Consider the following 18810-nt stretch of genomic DNA (forward strand, 5'->3'; position numbering starts at 1 on the left):
ATATATATATATATATATATATATATATATATATATATATATATATATATATGTGTATGTTTTGCCTAGGCATATGCTTTTAATGATTCACCAATTTGAGATAGTTGTGAGCTTCCTGTTGGTTAAAATCCATCACCAACTTTCAAATTGATTGTTGATAGAAGACTGCATGTTGAATGATTGAGATTCCTGCTCTGCATAGTTTATCCTATGCATGCCAGTAGAAGGTCTGTGAGATTTTCTCCTGCTAAGCCATTGTTATCTTTATATAATAAGTGGTGGTGGTAACTTGTGACATGTTGCAGTGATACTCATTCTTCATCAGCCTCAGAATTAGAATTCTTTCAAGGGTATGCAATCTCTATTTGCTTTCTTTTGGTATGTCAAATATACCATAGAAAGTGTTTAGTTCTTGAAGTGAGAACAAAACCTGATCTTCCATAGACTCAGTGTGCTAATAATGTCATGTGCTTTCTTCCATTGTTTCCAGCCCTGTAGGTGAACTACAGAACATTTGCCACTCTCTCAAGATGTCTTCCTGCTCTAGGGTTAAGACATGATTTTTCCTACATTTTGTGTACTTGTATTTAGTTGTACTTTTAATACAGATTCTGAACATGCCGGAGCCATTATATACCAGCACTAGTATTCTCCAGATTACTTTTTAAGTTCACAGGAAGCCTTGGCGAGCTTAGAGGAAATGGGCACAGCTTTCCCCATTCTCAAACATTAGTTTTATTGAATTCTACAAGTTAACAATGGATGTTAAATGTACTAGATAACAATAAAGCCTTTCCTATTGTAATGTGTGCATTTTGAATAGGTAAGTGTAAATGGCTTGCATTCATTCAAAAGTAATTTGCTTTGATATCTGATATTTGCTGCCTTTTGTTCCATAACACGGCAGGGCTGGCAGGAAAAGGCAGCAGTATAAGCCTGTAGGAAGCAGTGGATGACCTCATTGGTGTGCTTCTGCTCTTTACAGTTTGTTTAGTAAGCTGTAAGCAATGTCTTCACCAGGCTGTTCCACTTTTTAGAACCGTGGTCCGGGTTATGTCTGTGCTGACTGGCAGCACAACTTTATGTACTTTTGCAATTTAGGAAGTTCTTTTATAGTATATGTACATTGCCTGTCCAAAAAAGTCACACACTTAATATTTAATTCCATCCATAATTGCATTTATTTTTCACCAAGATCTTGTATTGATGATGAGAGGTTTGGACTGCCACATAAGGTCTTTTCCAGCACATCCCAAAGATTCCCATTATGGACTGGGCCACATAACATTGCTGAAATAGACCTAACCAACTATAGAAACCCCAGATTGGAACATTGCCCCGGCTTGGGGACTTTTGGGGAATAGGCAGTGTATTTTAACTTGCTTGGGGTTTATATTTTTTTGGTGAGCTTCATCGAAATCTGCTTTATAATTAAATGGAGTTCATCAATAGTTTTGACTTTGTATGTGCAGCAGATCTGGAAGCCCGGGTTTGCTCCCAGTCATCCAATAGTGCATATTTATGAACAGAACTTGGCCAGCAGATCGTGGTTGCTGATTTGCTGCAGTACAATATAATTTCCTGCCATTGTTAGAAGCATCCCTCTCATTCCCAGCTGTGTCTTTGCAGGAACGTCATCCTATTGGACTCATTGGTGGATAAACTCAGATCCTCCATGAACTTTAGATACTTTGCCCCAAGTCTAGGTATACTATAATAGATGTTTAATCGATTCAATAAACAGTTGCTGCTTCCTTTATTGAGAATCCATGGGAGGGAAATGTAGGCTGCTTAACCGCACGACACTAAAGTTCAAAACGCAATAGTAAAGCGTAGCATAAACCAATGGTAACACACCTCTCTTCATTCACGGCTTTGATCAGTCATTTTGAAAGTAAATGGGTGACATTTCTCCTGTTTGCTGTAATCTCTCAATGCTTTATGCTGAAAGACTCTGAACTTTGGAATGAAACTATTGCAGCTGCTTATTAAACAGGAAACATAGTTACAATTACAAGGCCAGCGCACAAAATAAATACATGGTTCCCTGTAAGACCTTGGATAGGAAATTAGTGACTGGATATTTTCCAGTAAACTAAAGTGCAAAATGAATGGGGTTGTCTTGATGCAATGCACGGTAACAAAGATCCATACAATGGATAGATACAAATACTTTTTTTAGAGGGTCAGATTCTAGATTTATTTTTTTGTTGGTATTTGACATGGCTTGTGATTATTATTATATTGTTTTCCCCTTCATTCTCTTAGCACAATTAACAGGCTTGTATGTTACATGCCCTGGATACAAGCGTCTGCTCTCCCACCATGCACGGCAGTCATTTTGTCCCCATTAGGGGGATAATTGTAACAAGCAGCAATGAGTAGAGACAGTCGGAGCCTGTTAATCAGAATTAGCTTGACATCTCTTGGCCTTGTGGGATTGCAGCAAAAGAGCGGCCTGCCTGACATCCTCTCACTTGTTGGAGCTGTCAGGAGAGATCGGGGAGCTGCTTTTCAGTTCTTCTTACCCGTTCTTTGCTGAATTGAACTACATTTCATGCAAAGGATAGAGTGAGGGGCAAATTTCTGATGTTACTTCGGACTGGCATTTCGAGCTGTTAATAGTTCCTTGACTTAGAATAAAATTTATATGTAGTCAATCAAAGTTTATATAAGTTTTAGCATGCTAACGTAATTTTGAAATTTCCAATATTTATAAAGATATCCTTAAAATAATACTTGGCCCTTGTTTAGGTTCATCATGTTACAAAGCGACAACGTAAAAAGTAGTAGTGGTGGCTATAACTGCAAAATTGGTCCATAGGTAAAGGTGGTGGTACTGCTCTGGGTATAGACAGGTCCAGGTTTCGTAGTCCTCAGTTGCCACTCTTAAAAAAAAAAAAAAAAAAAAAAATAAATAAAAATGCTGACTGAAGACAAATGATGTCATCAATAGAACAACTGTTCCCAGTGCCTGATGTCATATGCTTAGCTGACGCGTTTCACCATGGGTGGGCTTAATCATAGAGTGCTTTACCAAAGAAAAAATACGCCCTGGGTAAAATCCAAAGGCTTCTTTGCTTGTTACGTCCCCTCGTCCTTACTCCTGAAGTCCCCCTCCCAGCCGCAACAAAGGTCCCTTAAAGTCACTTTTCCTTGCCGCTCCATGGGTTCTAGGTAAGGGTGTTGAGGCCCCACTGACAACCTGGTTCGGAGAGAAGAGGATGCTAGCTGCCTGGGGAACAAGGGTGCGGTTAGTAAAATGGCTATTTTAGGTAAAAAGGAAAAAAAATGCCATCTCCTATTATTAATTATTGTGTTAGCAGACATCTTCTGTAATATTCCCTAGTGCGTGTGTAGATCTAAATAGCAAATCAAATTGCATAGCCATTCACAATAAAACAAAGTCGGCTTGCTGATGAGCTGCATATGTAGTCTCTGGCATGCTGCCTGCTGGCTAAGTGTGGATAATCTAAAATTAATATTTATTTTATAACTTCAAGTACTGAAACTCCCCCCTCCCCTTCCCCAGAACATTTCATAATAAAGTGGACCTGCCACTGACTATGTCAGCTGCCATTGCTGAACTTTGTAAAGGATATAAGTTTCCTGGATATAAATCTGATATTCTGTCAGTAGATGCAGTCACACACCTGAAACAATCGTACAGATAAGACAATTACTGAACACCTGAGCTGTATACTCCTTCTGGGGCTGTTAAGGCTGAGAATCAGAACACCAACCAGAGAATCTGGATTTTAACGACCATTTTTTCCTAAGCAGAGTTTTCAGTGTTATTTACAGTGTGAATGTAGCATTGGGTGCACATTGATGCATATGAATCGTGTAGTTGGCTTTTCTCATGTAATATGTGTTCACATGAACATTTGTAGTTACCACCTTTTGGCTCAGGGTTACGATAAAATATATTGAGAAATTGGAACAAAGCGAAGAAATATTGGAAATAACTGAAATTAAGTCAACATGTCAAACCTTTTAGAGTTCGAGTTTAGCTCTACTGTTCTTTGTCAACACATGCTTGACTTGCAGAGACGTCTACGAGGATATTGTTTGGCTAGTATAGATGCCGATAATGCTTTGCAGTTTTACTTTATTACCCATGTCAAACCACATTTTCTGGAGTTAATATTGGTGTTCTTTTTTTGTGTGTATTTATTTGTAGCAGCTGAACAAAAGTTTCCAAATATGAAGCTGTGTGGGCAAAAAAAGCTGAAAAATCTAGCAGAGCCAAAATCTAAAGACTAATGTTCATGACCATACAAGGTTTGACATGTATTTTCACACATTCTGCCTTGGGAAATTTTGGCATTTCATGTTTAGTTTACACTGAACATGTTAGTTTTAGTAACACTTTAGTGATACCACCTGTGCCTTGGAAACAGATGACTTCTCACGTAGAATATTCTCAGTATACAGAATGGCCTACCATTTTGTTGCCAGCCATGTAGTAAGATAAACCAGTATTTGATATGGCATGAACTGTAAATTTTTATATCAGAAAAAAATGCCCATTGCCATCATGGAGTGTCTTGTACTTGTATGGTACCTGGGTAAATTGGGAAGGGTAGTCCTAGCTGCTATATTAACTTGCTCCAAACCACTCCAGGCTACTGTCATGGTCCCAGTCAATGCATCTCGCCCCACCATGTGAATGTGCACAAGGCAAGCCGTTAGCTTCTCAAGGCCTTTGCATTGTGAAATGGCAAGTGAGAAGGTCTTATGTTATGGCTTAATAGATGCCTAGGTTTGGATACACAGGGGACATTACAAATAAACATGAAGGAACCATCTGGGTGGTTCTTTTAAGAATTTAGAGTTTATGACTGGTTCACTTTATTATCCTACTTGTGACTGTTCCTTATTTCATCTTCTATAATATATCAATGCTAGCTTTCCCTCGTATACACTTTGTATGCTTTGTTTTTCCCTAATGGTTCACCTGCCACGCTTTATGTATCTCCGTAATAGGCAGCATTTGGCTGTGCGTGTCCTTCCCATGGATCAATACCTCCGCTTTCTCTACAACTGTAATGGTCAGACACATGGCTTTCCTATCTGTTAATGGCTGTTTTGGATTTAATGACTTGAAGCCTTTACAGTGTCTTTGCTCACACCATTTCAGATAAATGGCTTTATGGCCCATCCCCTTACAGTGACCAAGCTGCAAAGTAAGGGGGGTAATTAGAGAGAGATTTCAGTTAGTTGTCCAATGTGATTAATTATTTATTCTGTGAACCTCTGGAACTGGGAAACCGGAACTATTCATTGTTATGAGTTAAAGGGTGCTGGATGCTCTCCTATAGTATGGTTAAATTTTTGTTTAAATATCACTTGGTCCTACAGGCCAGGAACATCGGACCACCCTTGCTGATTGTAAGCCACAGTCCACCTAAAATACTGTTTTAAAAGGAGATTTTATAAAATTTATGTACCCCTGATTAATTGGTGCAAGTACTTGGTGTTATAAATACACCTAAATGAATCTTGTTTTTGATTAAGGCAGTCATGACCAAGATTCCGGTCTTCTGTTAATGTGATAATTGAATCAAGCTTATTCCAGGTGAGCGAATCATTGATCCTTTTATTGTGGAGAATTGATTTTAATCTGTGGCTAATAATTATTTTTTGTCTTTTGAGAATGATTATGTTCACTTCTGCTGTATTTTTATCTATTTTTGACTTTCTCCTACAAGAGAGTTGTTATAGAGACTTTCATGTCTGTGGGGCACCTTCAGATGGTCCTAAATCTGCAGGAAGCGTTGGATTTATGCTCCACTAATCCAGTTATCTTTAACTTTGGCACCCAACCTGCTTGGCTGTTCTCCAGCTCAACTCAGCATCTTCAGAAGTTCTAAATCTATAAAACTTACTCCTATTGAAGTTACAGTGTTCTGTAAGACTTCACATCAAACTGTACATTGTAACAAAGGAGGGCAGTCAGCTTCATGCTATAACTCGAAATGTCGCTGGCCTAATTTATCTCCAGAATAAAACATTCTGATCTGCAGAATGGGGCTTACATTATAAAATGTAAAACTGGATCATGTAGAAGATGGAACCATCATGTTTTTGAAAAAAAAAGTTAATCTATTCTCTGCTTGTGTATTACAGGTGAGACTCATATGAAAATTGACAATTGGCATTATTTAGGATTTTATTGATTAGTGATAATTGGAAGTTTTAAATTCCCTTATATTTTTCAAGTAGACAATTTGAGGCTCTGAATCAAAGGTGTCAAAATTTTTTTACTCTGAAAGGTTAGACAACCCGATTGTTACCTCCAACACAGTGGCCCCATTATCTTGCTCGATAAATGCTCCATGATTCATGACAAATGTTGGTGACATAGTATTTCATTCCTCTTCGTAATGAGCATTGCTTTGGAGCCAAGCTAGTTGCCAGCATCATTCCTCTGGAAATCCCAGGAGATGGGCTGATTTATTTATTTTTTTTAAATTATTGAGCATACTTCTAAAATGTTATCTGATCCGTGTGGCTTAAAGTTCATTGTGGAGGAATTTAGCAAATAATCAGCGTGCCTTTATTATCTCTGCTAACATAATAAAAATAGAATTGTGAATGATTTCTAATTTAGTGTGCGATCACTAATAAGCATTTACTAATGTGTGCACAGCTGCAAGAATGACCAATTTATTTTCTCTATTATGTATCTGATTTATAGGATGCGTGTACAGGAATATGAGTCATGGCTCCAGCTACGCATCCCTATTAAGCTGTGTATAAAAAATAGGGTCTCTGCGCTGACCTCCTCTGCCTTTTCCCGCCTGGCCTGCAAATCCCTGGGATGGAAAGCAAATGTGTCAGTTGGTGCATTATTTAGCACAGCGGAAGAGAAAGTCTGGCAGTGCAGGATAATGTGCTTGACAAGCGGCTCCACTCTTGACGTGGAGGAGAAACATCAAAACCCACCACTCTGTTCTGTACTGACAGTGCAAGGAGATATAGGGATATGGAAGCCTTGGAATTGTGCCACAAATAGCATTGGGCTTCCATGGAGAAAAGTATTGGTGTCACCCAATGCAACCGATGTGTGCTATGTGCAGCAGTTAAAGCAGGGCAGATCATAGCTGGTCATGTGGTTTGTGAACAAAATGTGATGGGCTTTAATTCGACTGATAACACTTCTCCTTTCACCAATTCAGATCTGTGATTCTGGCATACTTAAAAAGAAAATATATTGAACTAATAAAGTCAAAAAAATGTCAGCAGCTGGTTCTTTTGAAATTGATAGCATGTTGTACAGAAGTACTTGTGCTCTTTGTGTATAAATAGCGGTCTCTCTGCAGAGGTCTTTCTGTTGCTTTGGCCCTATTGCTGTGCAATTGACAAAACTTGTGGTTGCTGTCGATTGGTAAGCTCCAGCTATTATGTGTTTCCATGCAGAGGGCCTACTATAGAATCAAACTGTCTTTTGCCCATTTTAATGCATTTAGTTTATTTGTACAAAAGTTCAACTGGGCATTAACATTTTAACAGGTTAGGGTAGCAGTTGATCTCATCACATACCTATCTTTGCATAAAAGAGAAATCGGCTGGTAATGTTTGGTGTCAGAAACTAGAACACCGTGAGAATTTATGGCTTGTGGTCATTTTTCTCTGCATTATCTGCAAAGGAATGCAAGAATATTATGAGATGTGTATGAACCTGTTATTGATCCCCCACCCCTCCTACACTGATAAACTGCATTCCTGTTCTGTGTGTAATGGGAGGGAATGGAGGAGAGTCTGTCCACTGCCCCCACCAAATCCACACACTGGTTGATGGATTACTGTTTTGGTGCATTGAGCCTTGCATTTAAAGGGATCATGTCATGAAACCAAATGTCTAAAAAAGCCTTTGATGGAAAAGTGCATTTTGTGGCTCATAACTCTTGCTAGTGCTAATACATCACTTCTAATGAAGATGAACAGGCCGCTGTCATTGCATTGGCCGCTTCTGAAATCGGGGTCTACCCAAGTGGCAAAACCATATTTATTTTGGCTATCTGTCCATTTCATTAGGCTTACGCAAGATTGGTTGCTGAACTTTGTTAATAGCACAGTAAAGCTACGTACACACGGCAGATTTTTATCGCCCGATAATCGGCATTGGCTAAATATCGGGCGAAAATCTGCCGTGTGTACAGTCGGTGTCGTCCATCGTCCGAACGACCGACCTGCCGGATCCACGGACGATGGACGACGACCGATCCTAATGAAAGGGAAGGGGGAGAGCGCGCAGCAGGGTGCCGCTCCGTCGCTCTCCCCCTCCCCTCTCCATAGAGCATGAATGGTGCTGTATGTACAGCACCGTTCATGCATCGTGCAGTCCCTTGTCGTTGGAAAGGATCGTGAAAGATCCTTTCCAACGACAAAAATTGCAAGTGTGTACGCAGCTTTATGTGTGATTGAGCTGGAGTCTGGAATTCTTCTTTGATAAAGGAATTAAAATACAAATCACTATTTATAGAATGTGTTCCTGTACATGCCAAGTTCTCATGCCAACAGGACCTGTCGGTTGAAGAGATGTGAACAAGTCAAGTGTTACTTTCCTAATTTTGGACCTAGTCATATGTCTGGACCCGATGTACTGGTCCATGGATTTCTACGGGAGGGTACACTTAAAAGTAAAGATATTCCAGTGGAGAGGAACTTCTATATTGTTCAATGTCTGCCACCTCTATTTAATACTGATTGCTAGTTTAGTTTACAATGATAACCTTTGTTTTCAAGGTTATGAAGTGCCCAGTGGGGGTTACCCATGAAGCAACGTTTCCTTGAAACGTATACAGAGTAGTGAAATCTGCATACGTTCCAAGGAAACATGAAGAAAGAAACCTGTTGGGGACCCATTAACATTTTAGTGTTGTGGTAACGCGGTAGTGTTGTACCATGTGTTGCAACCCACCAAAACACTAATACAGTGGTCAGCAACACATTGTATTGAGGGTCCGTTTTTGTGTTTTGCCATCCCCATCAAAACCAATGAGCCACTGGTATTGAAATGTTCCTTTGGAAGGGATCTAATCCCTTGCACAGCCCTCAACACTTTTGCATTCTACTGCAATCTAATTGCTATTTGTGCTGGTTTTTCTTTGGCCTTTTCTTAGTGGGCTTTTCATTCTGGGAATACTATGAAGTCACAGAAGCTGTCACTAAAGTGACAACCCTGAGACTGCTGGTCACATCCAAGATGGCAGCACCCAGTCTTTGGACCTATTGCATGTCTATACAAGGTATGCTTTACAATATTAATATCTTAAGAGATTTTGAATAACTTGGACCTAGCAAAGGAGTTTTTTTAATGTAGTGTGCCTAACATCAACGTATTGTGTTAATGAAACCTTAATGCCCCACCAACTGGTTGCTGAAAACCATTACACATCCTTTGCTGAGCAGGAATACCTGTGAACAATACTATGTGGGCATGTTGGGCCTTGCCGACACCATAAGCTCTGGCTAACTGGGGCAAAACCATGCTATCTGAAGGAGAATATTTTAGTTCCGCAATGGTCGTGTAATTGTTTAAAGGGTGCATGCCTTTGCGTTTCAAAATGCTTGTTTGTCCGGGAGGAGTGCAAAATTTAAAACTTTTCTTTACCCTAAAATCCTTTCCCCTTTTTTCGAGATTGTAAATATTTTGACAGGTGCTCGTGCCAGTAGGACAAATCTTGATTCCAGTGTACCACCATGATTTGGAAGACTAGATAAAGCTGCCCCTTTTTATCCTGGCCTCAAGCCTGACTTCTTTTTCCTGCCAATGTCAGATTGTCCCCGTAGGACAAAGCAGCGTGGCAGTTCGGTGAAATAACACGGTGTTTACACACACTTCTCATTGTGTGACTGAGCAGTCCATTGAATTTTGTCTTTATCAGCCTGTCCCATGGGGTGCTGGAGATAGATCAGAGCCCAATGGAAGCTTTGTAACTCCACACTGCTCAGTCCCATCTCCTCCCATAGATCATTTTCTAGGTAAACCAGCTCGGTGGCTTCTCCCCCACCCAGGAACTCCAGAGGAAGCTGTGACAGCCTGACATTCCTGATCTGGGTGTGTCTGGCCTCTGACAAGCAGCTGGCTTTGTCTCTGCTTGTTTATTGTCTCTGCAATTTTTCTCTCCCCCCACTCCCATTGCATTTGGCAGTGTGTATCCAAACATACAGTATCCCTTCACCGCCACTCCCTTCCTAGTTTCTGAAAGCTCGTGATTGGCTTTTTACAAGCGCGTTCATTTGCCTTGTAAAGTGGTGATACCTATAATATATATTGAGCTCCCACCGTTTCGTTTTTCATATTCTATGTCCATCTACTTAATGTACGGGTAGCAAATGGTTTGTACTTGGTGAACAGTCAGCACTCCTTGAGGCTTGACTGTAAAAGGTATAGTCTATATTTTGCTTTCAACCCCCCCCCCAAAGCTTGCAAAAAAACATTTTATAGGTTTCACAAACATCTAAAACTTCCTACTGATTTCCATCAAAGTTTTGCATAAAAACCTGGCGCAGCGATCTGTTAAAGAGCTCTTTGGCTACTGCAAATTTTGCATTTTTGGTTATAATTTTATCTATGTAGTTTTCAGTTTTTTTTTTTTACCACTGGATTTTAGACAATTTTCAATGGAATGTCCTTAAGTCAAAGATGGACAAAGTCTGATGGGCTAAAATGACTAGCATTGGTTGCCACCTTATTAACTGGACCCACGGTATTGCAAACAAAACCTTGTGCTATGGTTTTGTTTGCAATACCGTGTACCAATACCAATCTATGTAACAGAAGTCATCCTAAAACCCCATAAGTAATTGAATACTTTGTGCGTGGCACCTAGTACTTGGCTAAACTTGAGGTCTGAGGGTATGGCACAAGTATGTGGGCCAACTCCATGTTCAGTAAACCCCGTTACAATGGTAAAAACAAGTTCATGGCTTACCCCATTGCAAGGGAACCTTCTTACTGAACCTGAAGTTTAAATAGTTAGTCTTTTCCATAACACTTGGTTGTCAGAAGGGGGAAAAAAATAACGTTCTTTCACCAGTTTCAAAGCGTAACTTTGAGGTTAAAAGGAAGGGCAAATGACTTAAAAATGCCTTTGTATTAGTGTATTGCTGGCATTACTTGGGTAGGTAGATAGATAGAACTGAAAAGAGATTTGCAGAAGTAACACTGTAGGTATTTGGTGGGGTGTCCTCTACTTACAGTGGCCTTCTTTGACCACCACCAGCTTTTTTAAGGGTCGAAAGGGGTTTGTGAATTCTTGGTAGTGCTGTATGTGCAATATTGGACTTTGAATGGTTAGCATCTCAAGGTACATACAGAATTGTATAATGGTACTCAACACAATAAGAAAAGGTCCTTATCCCTAGGTAACCCATATAAACCAGTCAAGCTACCGTGCTACATGGGGACTCCCAGCCCCCTACAAAGTCTTCACTTTCAGCATTTTCCTAATCGCAGTCCCAAGCTTTCATTATTGTTCAGGCCATATCTATACAGATCAATATCCCGTATCCTTCACTCATGCCATCCACAGCTCGTCATTCCATGCTTGGCTTTGCGGAAAAGCTTAACATGCCTCTTCCCCCTCCTGTTTAAGAGTTCAGAAGATGAGCTTACCAGCTGCCCTGTACCTGCCAGAGTCTCCTTTCAATACAGCTTGTTTCCTGTTTAATCATTTGATACCAGCTGTCTCCTGCATAAAACATTTCCACTAGAAGCGGCAGCTGGAAATGGCTTGTGGCTGTTGTGTTTTTAATCTCCAAAAACAGCTGAACGCTTCCCAAATAACAGATTTCAATGGAAACGGATAGAAAAGTGCATATCTGCAATCTGTGGGTTCAACAATGACCTTTTAGCCATTTGGACATGGCCGCCATCAGGAGTGTGTGGGGGGGGGGGGGGGTGCTTTTGTACCGGGCCCATAAAGGGGAAAGAGGGGCCCATAAAGTTTACCTGGTATGCAGCCCACAAATGGCTGCCCTGCATTTTGGATACAATCGCTCAGAATTTGGGCTTTGCAGTGTATTGTGTGATGCTTGAGCAAAGTTGCATAGATTGGGATCTTCTTAAAAAGAGAAAATTTTTATATACATTTTTTGGGATTCGTCTAGAAGGGGGGTTAGGATAGTATGGTCAATGGGTATATGTATGTGACTTGGTATTTGCTTAGCTAGCCTTAGCTTGCTTAGCTTAGCTGCTAGTCAGCCTAGCAGAGTACAGTTTGACTGACATTTGTTCTTTGGTACTAATGTGCCAATTAGGAACATGTTATTAGAACGAGAAGGCACAGTGATAGAGATCTGCTTGTTGGTGTTTTGCTTTAAGGGTTTCTTAACCTTTTTTCTGTAGGGCCAAACCATGTCTGATCCTGCCAAACAATGTTGTGCTGTGTTCAAAGCTGTGTAAGTTTCAGAAATAAATGGACAGAAATTGAGCTCATTTGGCAGATACAAAGGATCTCTTATGTCATTTGTCATTTAGCTGTTGGCCTAGAGTTCCCAAGGACCATTGGGATACAAAAGCTGACATTTAATTGCTTTTGATTATTATCGATAGACTGCTATAACATATTCCCTCACATGCTCTTTTTATTATCATTTTTAATTTAAAGGTCATCGTCATTGAAAACTAGCATTTCAGTTTTGATTGGTTTCTTGCATGTTTGGGCACATACTGGGTTTATTTTATCTCAGTCAAATTTCCAAGCGCTGTTTAATTGCCAAGGCCATTACAGAGCTAAATGATGGTGTCACGCTCCCCTAATGGGTTTTCCATAATAGAGAATAAACAATTGGGGGAACAAAGCTTTGAGATGTTCAGATAATTTGATATTTTGATTAGCAAAAATAGATTTTATACCAATCCCATAAATTGATATCTTTTCATGATATGAGCCTGCATGTTTTCTGCAGCACTTTACAGTCTTGTTATAACTGATCATGCATACTATATTGGACACCACCTATGGATCCTGATGAATCATTTTGCTTGTGTTAGTATAAGTGGATGGGACATCAGGCTGACTCACACTTGAATGCATGTGTTTACGTGTAGAAGGTGACTATTGCTCGGGTCAGTGATGCAAGTTCAGGGTCATAATGCCCTGACTCTATTCTGTTTAGTTATGATTGCCCAGAACCAGCACCTTTTTCAGAATCTATTATTAGGAGCCTGACCAAGCCAAAGAACCGCCTTTTAACAGTAGAGTCGTCCTGATCGTTTGTTTTTGTTTTTTTGCAGAAGCAGCATGGAGATGATGGACACAATGGAACGGCCCATTAAGGTCACAGAGTGGCAAAAGACATACACTTATGACTCTGGCATTAATTCAGGGGTGAACACCTCAGCGCCATCTCTGAGTGGCAAGACTGTGCTAATGGATGATGATGATATGTCAAACTATTCCAAGTACACAACCGTGAAAACTACTACATACACACCACAGCAAGTAGCAGGTATGGTAAAATGATTGCTTGATTATGATCCCTTTTGGTGCAAGAACACATTTTCAGGGTCATCTGCTAGATACCTAGAAAAGGGACTTGGCACCATACTCCACACCACCTGATCCAACAGAGCAGCACTCCTTGCATTGGCCTGTCCCCACAGCGGGCACTGTCATGGTGGGTGACCATCCACTGGTTTACACAGTTTGTGATTTTTTTTTTTTTACTAGTAATTTACTTTCCTGATTTTGGCATGTTTGATTGCCTGATACATCTGCCTGTGTAGTTTGGTGCCCACTATGTGCACTATGCCCTCCTTGCTTGGTTTATATTCTGGATAAGGAGGAGGTACAGGCTGATGGCACATACCCTATAAAGCCATTGTTTCCCCACTGTACGCACAGCGTGTTTCATCCGTGTGAATTTCCAGAGGGAACTGTAACATTTCTTTTAACTGCAGCTGGCAGCAGCCGCTTTAGCATGGCAGCAGTTCTGACCTTGGGTAGAGAAATAAAGACCTCATTGTTACTCTGCACTTGTCTGTAGCATATTTAAGCAACCTCTTCAAAAGCTGCTCTGGGCTTTATGGCAAGTTCCCATGATGCCAGCCTTGACTGTAGAGAAAAATTGGCTTTTGGAAGAACTCTGGGTAAAGAAAAGAACAGAGTGTGGCTGTAAATTAGGAGATGTTGAAAATACCACATTAGGATCAGATTAGGTGAATCTTATCCCCTTGAAATCTAAATATTTTAGAATTTGTGGGACGTTGAGAATTGCCCTCCTTTAAAATAAACTTTTATAAATACACCAGGTTTATAATATTGTTTCAGCCTGAGTAACATCATTGGACGGGGGCCTTATTTTTAACCCTAAAGCCTTTTCAAACATTTTTTAATATTCAAACATTTTTTTCATATTTAAAACCGTTATGCAGACAGTTACTAAAAGGTTCACATAAATGATGGGCATGGGATGAACTATAGCGATCAGCAACATACCTTAATTTCTACAGAATGCAGAAACCATACTTAATTAACGTGAAGATTGGATAAAGTTTAGATCAAATGGAATTCTCCATTAAAGGGTTATATAACTAGCTGTGGGCAGGCTTGGCGGTTCCAAACCTACAACTGCAATCCCTTTATACCTTGTGACAAGCGTTGAACGAAGCTAATGAAATAAATGAGCCTGGCCAGAATCGCTATAAGAGCAATTAACCAACCCACAGGGTTTGCGCTTAGCAGCCACTACACTGCGGGGAGAATGTTAATGGACTGCATTCGGTAAATGGGCTGCGTATTTGCCAAGTGTATCTTGTTAGCCACTCTCTTTGTTGTCCTTATTTAATTAACTCCCTGGTTCTCTTGGATGTAACAGTCTGGAATAGTTAGCCTGTTAGACTTCGTAAATTGGATGCCGAGAGACGTTCAGAGAGGCTAGGATGTGTTGGAGCAGAGATGGCATTCTGGAAATTGTTTCTTAAAGCTCCACTTCATACCAATGTTTAACAATTTGAACATTATCTGGAAGAATTAAGACCATGTTTATGGACTTCCTTTAAAATGCCCTCAACTGTAGCCCCCAACGTCACTATGGGGCCTCCTAATAATCGGTATATTTAATGCTGCAGTCAGCCTGCAGACATGTGATTGGAGACTGGAGATACAACTGCAGGAGAATACTAAGGAATATTGCAATTTACAGCCTCTTTATAAAGCTAAACCCCCAAGACCTTTTGCCCAAGGGCCACACAGTAAGTCGTAAGGATCTACAATTGGCCCTTTAGCAACTAAGGCACCAGGGGGTTAGTACCATTGGGGTGATTTCTTTGGAAAATGTAATACGAAGTGGAGGAATAAATACTCATTTTAGTCTATAGTAGCATAAAAATCAGTTTCATATGCATTTCCCCTTGCTTCTCCTGCAGCCAGCACTTTCTTCTCCCTGTTGATGCTCTTAGTTGTAGACAAGTGCTTGTGTCCTTGCTGTGAGTGTAGGGCTGTGGGCACAGACAAAACTACATTTTTTAATGCAGTAAAAAGTGTAGGCACTTGTGATAATTTCTTAAATATATTGCAGTCTGTGAGTTCCATTCCTGTATCTGACAATCTATTTTTTCCTGTAGTTGTGGAGTTGGGAAAAACTTCCACGTGGCATCACAAGATCCTGACTTTTCAGGCCATCTCTACACTTCTTAATGTGCTTTTTGTATATAGTGTGCTTCTTGTGTGGCTCCTCTTAGTTCTCCATTGTAACTTTTTTTTGTTTATATCCCTTTCAGGAGATATGGAGTCGCAGTTGACCATGACACGCGCCCAGCGTGTGCGTGCAGCCATGTACCCAGAGACAGTAGAAGACCATTCCGCCTATCTACTGGCTACACAGATTGACGGCCAGCAGACCAACGTACAGAAGCTGGCTGAGCCCTCACAGATGCTAAAATCTGCCATTGTCCATCTCATTAACTACCAGGATGATGCTGAATTGGCTACCCGTGCCATCCCTGAGCTGACCAAACTTCTGAACGATGAAGATCCGGTACGATTGTCATGACAATAACTTGGGTTCTGTTTTCAGCTCCCTATAACTGGACTTTAAGTTTCTGAAATTGTCCAGCATCCTACACAACCTGTTCCACCTTCTTATTAAGTTGCTCCCATCTATATCTTTGCCGGGCTTAGTCCACCCTATTCCTCAACCATTTTAGTGGTCAAGCCCAAGAATAGGCAGTCCTAAAAAGGTTAAGATACCAACCTGAACAATACTGTAGACCTCAAGTCTCACCAGATTGAAACAGGTGTTATCCTTTTTAGGACCTATTCAAAGTAGGGGAAGTACAAAGGAGTGGAGTCTAACCACTGATTACCTCAACCCATTCAGAACTCCCCTACAATTCTTTTCTCTAGACACACACCAGACATTTGCACAATCTTCCTTTTCTCTATCTGTTTCACTTTTTCAGCCTATTCCTAATCATATGACACTTAGATTTTGACTAACCTTGAAGCTTACCCAGGATTTCTTGCCCCTGGCAGCATGTTGCAGAAAAAAAGTAACTATAAGGCAGCTGTGTTTAATGAAAAATACTGCAACCAGATTGGCAATGCAGGTAAATGTTAACTAATTGTTTCCTTTTCTGTTTTTCAGGTGGTTGTGAACAAGGCCTCTATGATAGTCAATCAACTCTCCAAAAAGGAGGCTTCTCGACGGGCGCTAATGCAGTCTCCACAAATTGTGGCAGCCGTCGTGCGCACCATGCAGAACACAAGCGATATGGAAACTGCCCGCTGCACCACCAGCATCCTACACAACTTGTCCCACCACCGAGAGGGGCTTTTGTCTATCTTTAAGTCTGGAGGCATTCCTGCTCTTGTGCGCATGCTTAGGTACCTTTTGTTTGAACTCTTTACATTGCATACATTTTCTTGTCATGAGTGGTCAGAAGCATCATTAAGAAACTCCAAATGATTAAATCTTAAAGCCAAACTCCAGGCAGTGATGGTCAGGTTTCCAGAATTATTTTTGACTTTGTAGCTTATCTCTTTGTTGTTGGCATCATAAACCCTTTTATGAACTTTTGTAGTACAGTTCAAACATAAACCGATACTCCTTTACTTTTATACTTTTTATTGTGGTCCTTAAAGTAGGTATTAAAAGGTACTGGGTGTTCACATGTTCATTTCTGTACTGTTTTTTTTTTTTTTGTCTTTTAGCTCCCCAGTGGAATCGGTGCTCTTCTATGCCATAACCACTCTGCACAATCTGCTGCTGTACCAGGAAGGTGCTAAAATGGCTGTACGTTTGGCTGATGGCCTGCAAAAAATGGTTCCACTTCTTAATAAAAACAACCCCAAATTCTTGGCCATCACAACAGACTGTCTGCAACTTTTGGCATATGGTAACCAGGAGAGCAAGGTAAGAAACGAAGGACCAAGGCTCGATCCATTGTACTGGTTCAGGAGACCCTGCTTTAGGTTTGAGCATTACAATAAACCTAGCTCAAGCTCAAATGTAACCGAGAGATTAAAAGTTCAACAGTTCTTGGTACTGTTTATCTAAACCTGAATATGTTGGGCTTATACAGAAGCAGTGGGAGGGGTGTTGGATATCTGAAACCCATAACAAACCAATGTCAATGAACCTGACGTTACCTGGTTATTGCCCTTTAAATATTGTTTTTCTCCGCTTGTTGAATTAAACGAGTAGGCAAAATTTTCTTTCTTTGGACCGCACCACTTTTAAAGATTTTTTTCACCTGTGTGTATTCTACAGCGAATATATGCTTTGTCTATGCAGGGCAAAACATGTTCCCAATGCTACCCCCTTCTCTGCAGCACATACTCTTCTTCCTTTTACACCTCCAAGCTTTGGCCATGGTGAGCTCTGACAAGAACTTTACTTTGGGCTGGGGACCACCTGTCCACCCCCAATTGATAGCACTGTGACACTCTCAAAATGGTGGTCAAGTGGAGTTTTTATTCCTTGTTCCATCACCATCTCTATGTTACAAGCAATGCTTAACTTAACCATATTGGAATCATACATAGTGTGCGTATGACAACCAGTCAGATACGTTGGTCTACAGCATTTGGAATTTTATACAATTTATTTTTCTTTTTTATAAGCCCTTTTGTGTTCTTGATTGACAAAGTAAACCAAGACTGTCTTGGCTTAAACAATACATTTCTGTGACTTTAGCTTTGTCCTTGGTTGTATTAAAGATACATTGGGTATTTGTATCTACTTAATGACCTGCTGTCTAAACCACATGTCTGCTGCATAGGAAGCCTAATAAAATTAAAAAGGTTTTCCAATTGGAGTTTGGGAAGCTTTTGTCTGCTGCTAAAAGCACAACTGTCCTCAAAAAAAAGCAAAATGCAGATAGAGTATATTGAAGTCTTGTTTTATTATACTTAAAAAAAAAAAATGGTTGACAACTGTTTTTGGGTTGGTGAATGCTAATTTTGTTTTTCGAATAGTTTTAGGCTGAAAATAGTTGACTACTCCCTTCCGGTCAGGGGCATAATGAGGGCAGCTGTATGGTTTCCCACCCACACCAAATGAAAGAATTTAGACTTGCATGCTTCTCATAATACAAATAAAAATCTTGTCTGATTCAAAAAGAATTAATAAAAGATCCCATCAGCCAAGATATAATAGATGTAATCCCTTTTGCAGGTTAAAATTAACATTTTGAGGTGGTGGGTAATGCTTAATTGCTAATATGCATGGCAAAAGTCAAACTTATATAGCTCCCATTTTGTATACTTATAGCATAACCAAATATTTTCTTAGTTGTTAGTATGTTAGTACTTGTTAGTATGTATTCTCCATTAAACTAACTAAAATTAA

The 18810-nt window shown here is 40.2% G+C and overlaps 1 protein-coding gene across 1 annotated transcript in view; it reads left to right on the top strand.

The window, feature by feature from the left end:
* The window catches only part of JUP (junction plakoglobin), a 50969-nt gene that overhangs the window by 19973 nt on the left and 12186 nt on the right, over nt 1–18810 (top strand). Inside the window, exons 2-5 of the mRNA XM_072414758.1 lie at nt 13253–13467; nt 15740–15996; nt 16606–16844; nt 17172–17373. Of these exons, the coding sequence (XP_072270859.1) occupies nt 13260–13467; nt 15740–15996; nt 16606–16844; nt 17172–17373 (906 nt within the window). The 5' untranslated portion in view covers nt 13253–13259. The remainder of the gene's footprint in view (nt 1–13252; nt 13468–15739; nt 15997–16605; nt 16845–17171; nt 17374–18810) is intronic.

Source organism: Pyxicephalus adspersus, chromosome 6 (genome assembly GCF_032062135.1).
Source record: "Pyxicephalus adspersus chromosome 6, UCB_Pads_2.0, whole genome shotgun sequence".
Lineage (NCBI taxonomy): Eukaryota > Metazoa > Chordata > Amphibia > Anura > Pyxicephalidae > Pyxicephalus > Pyxicephalus adspersus.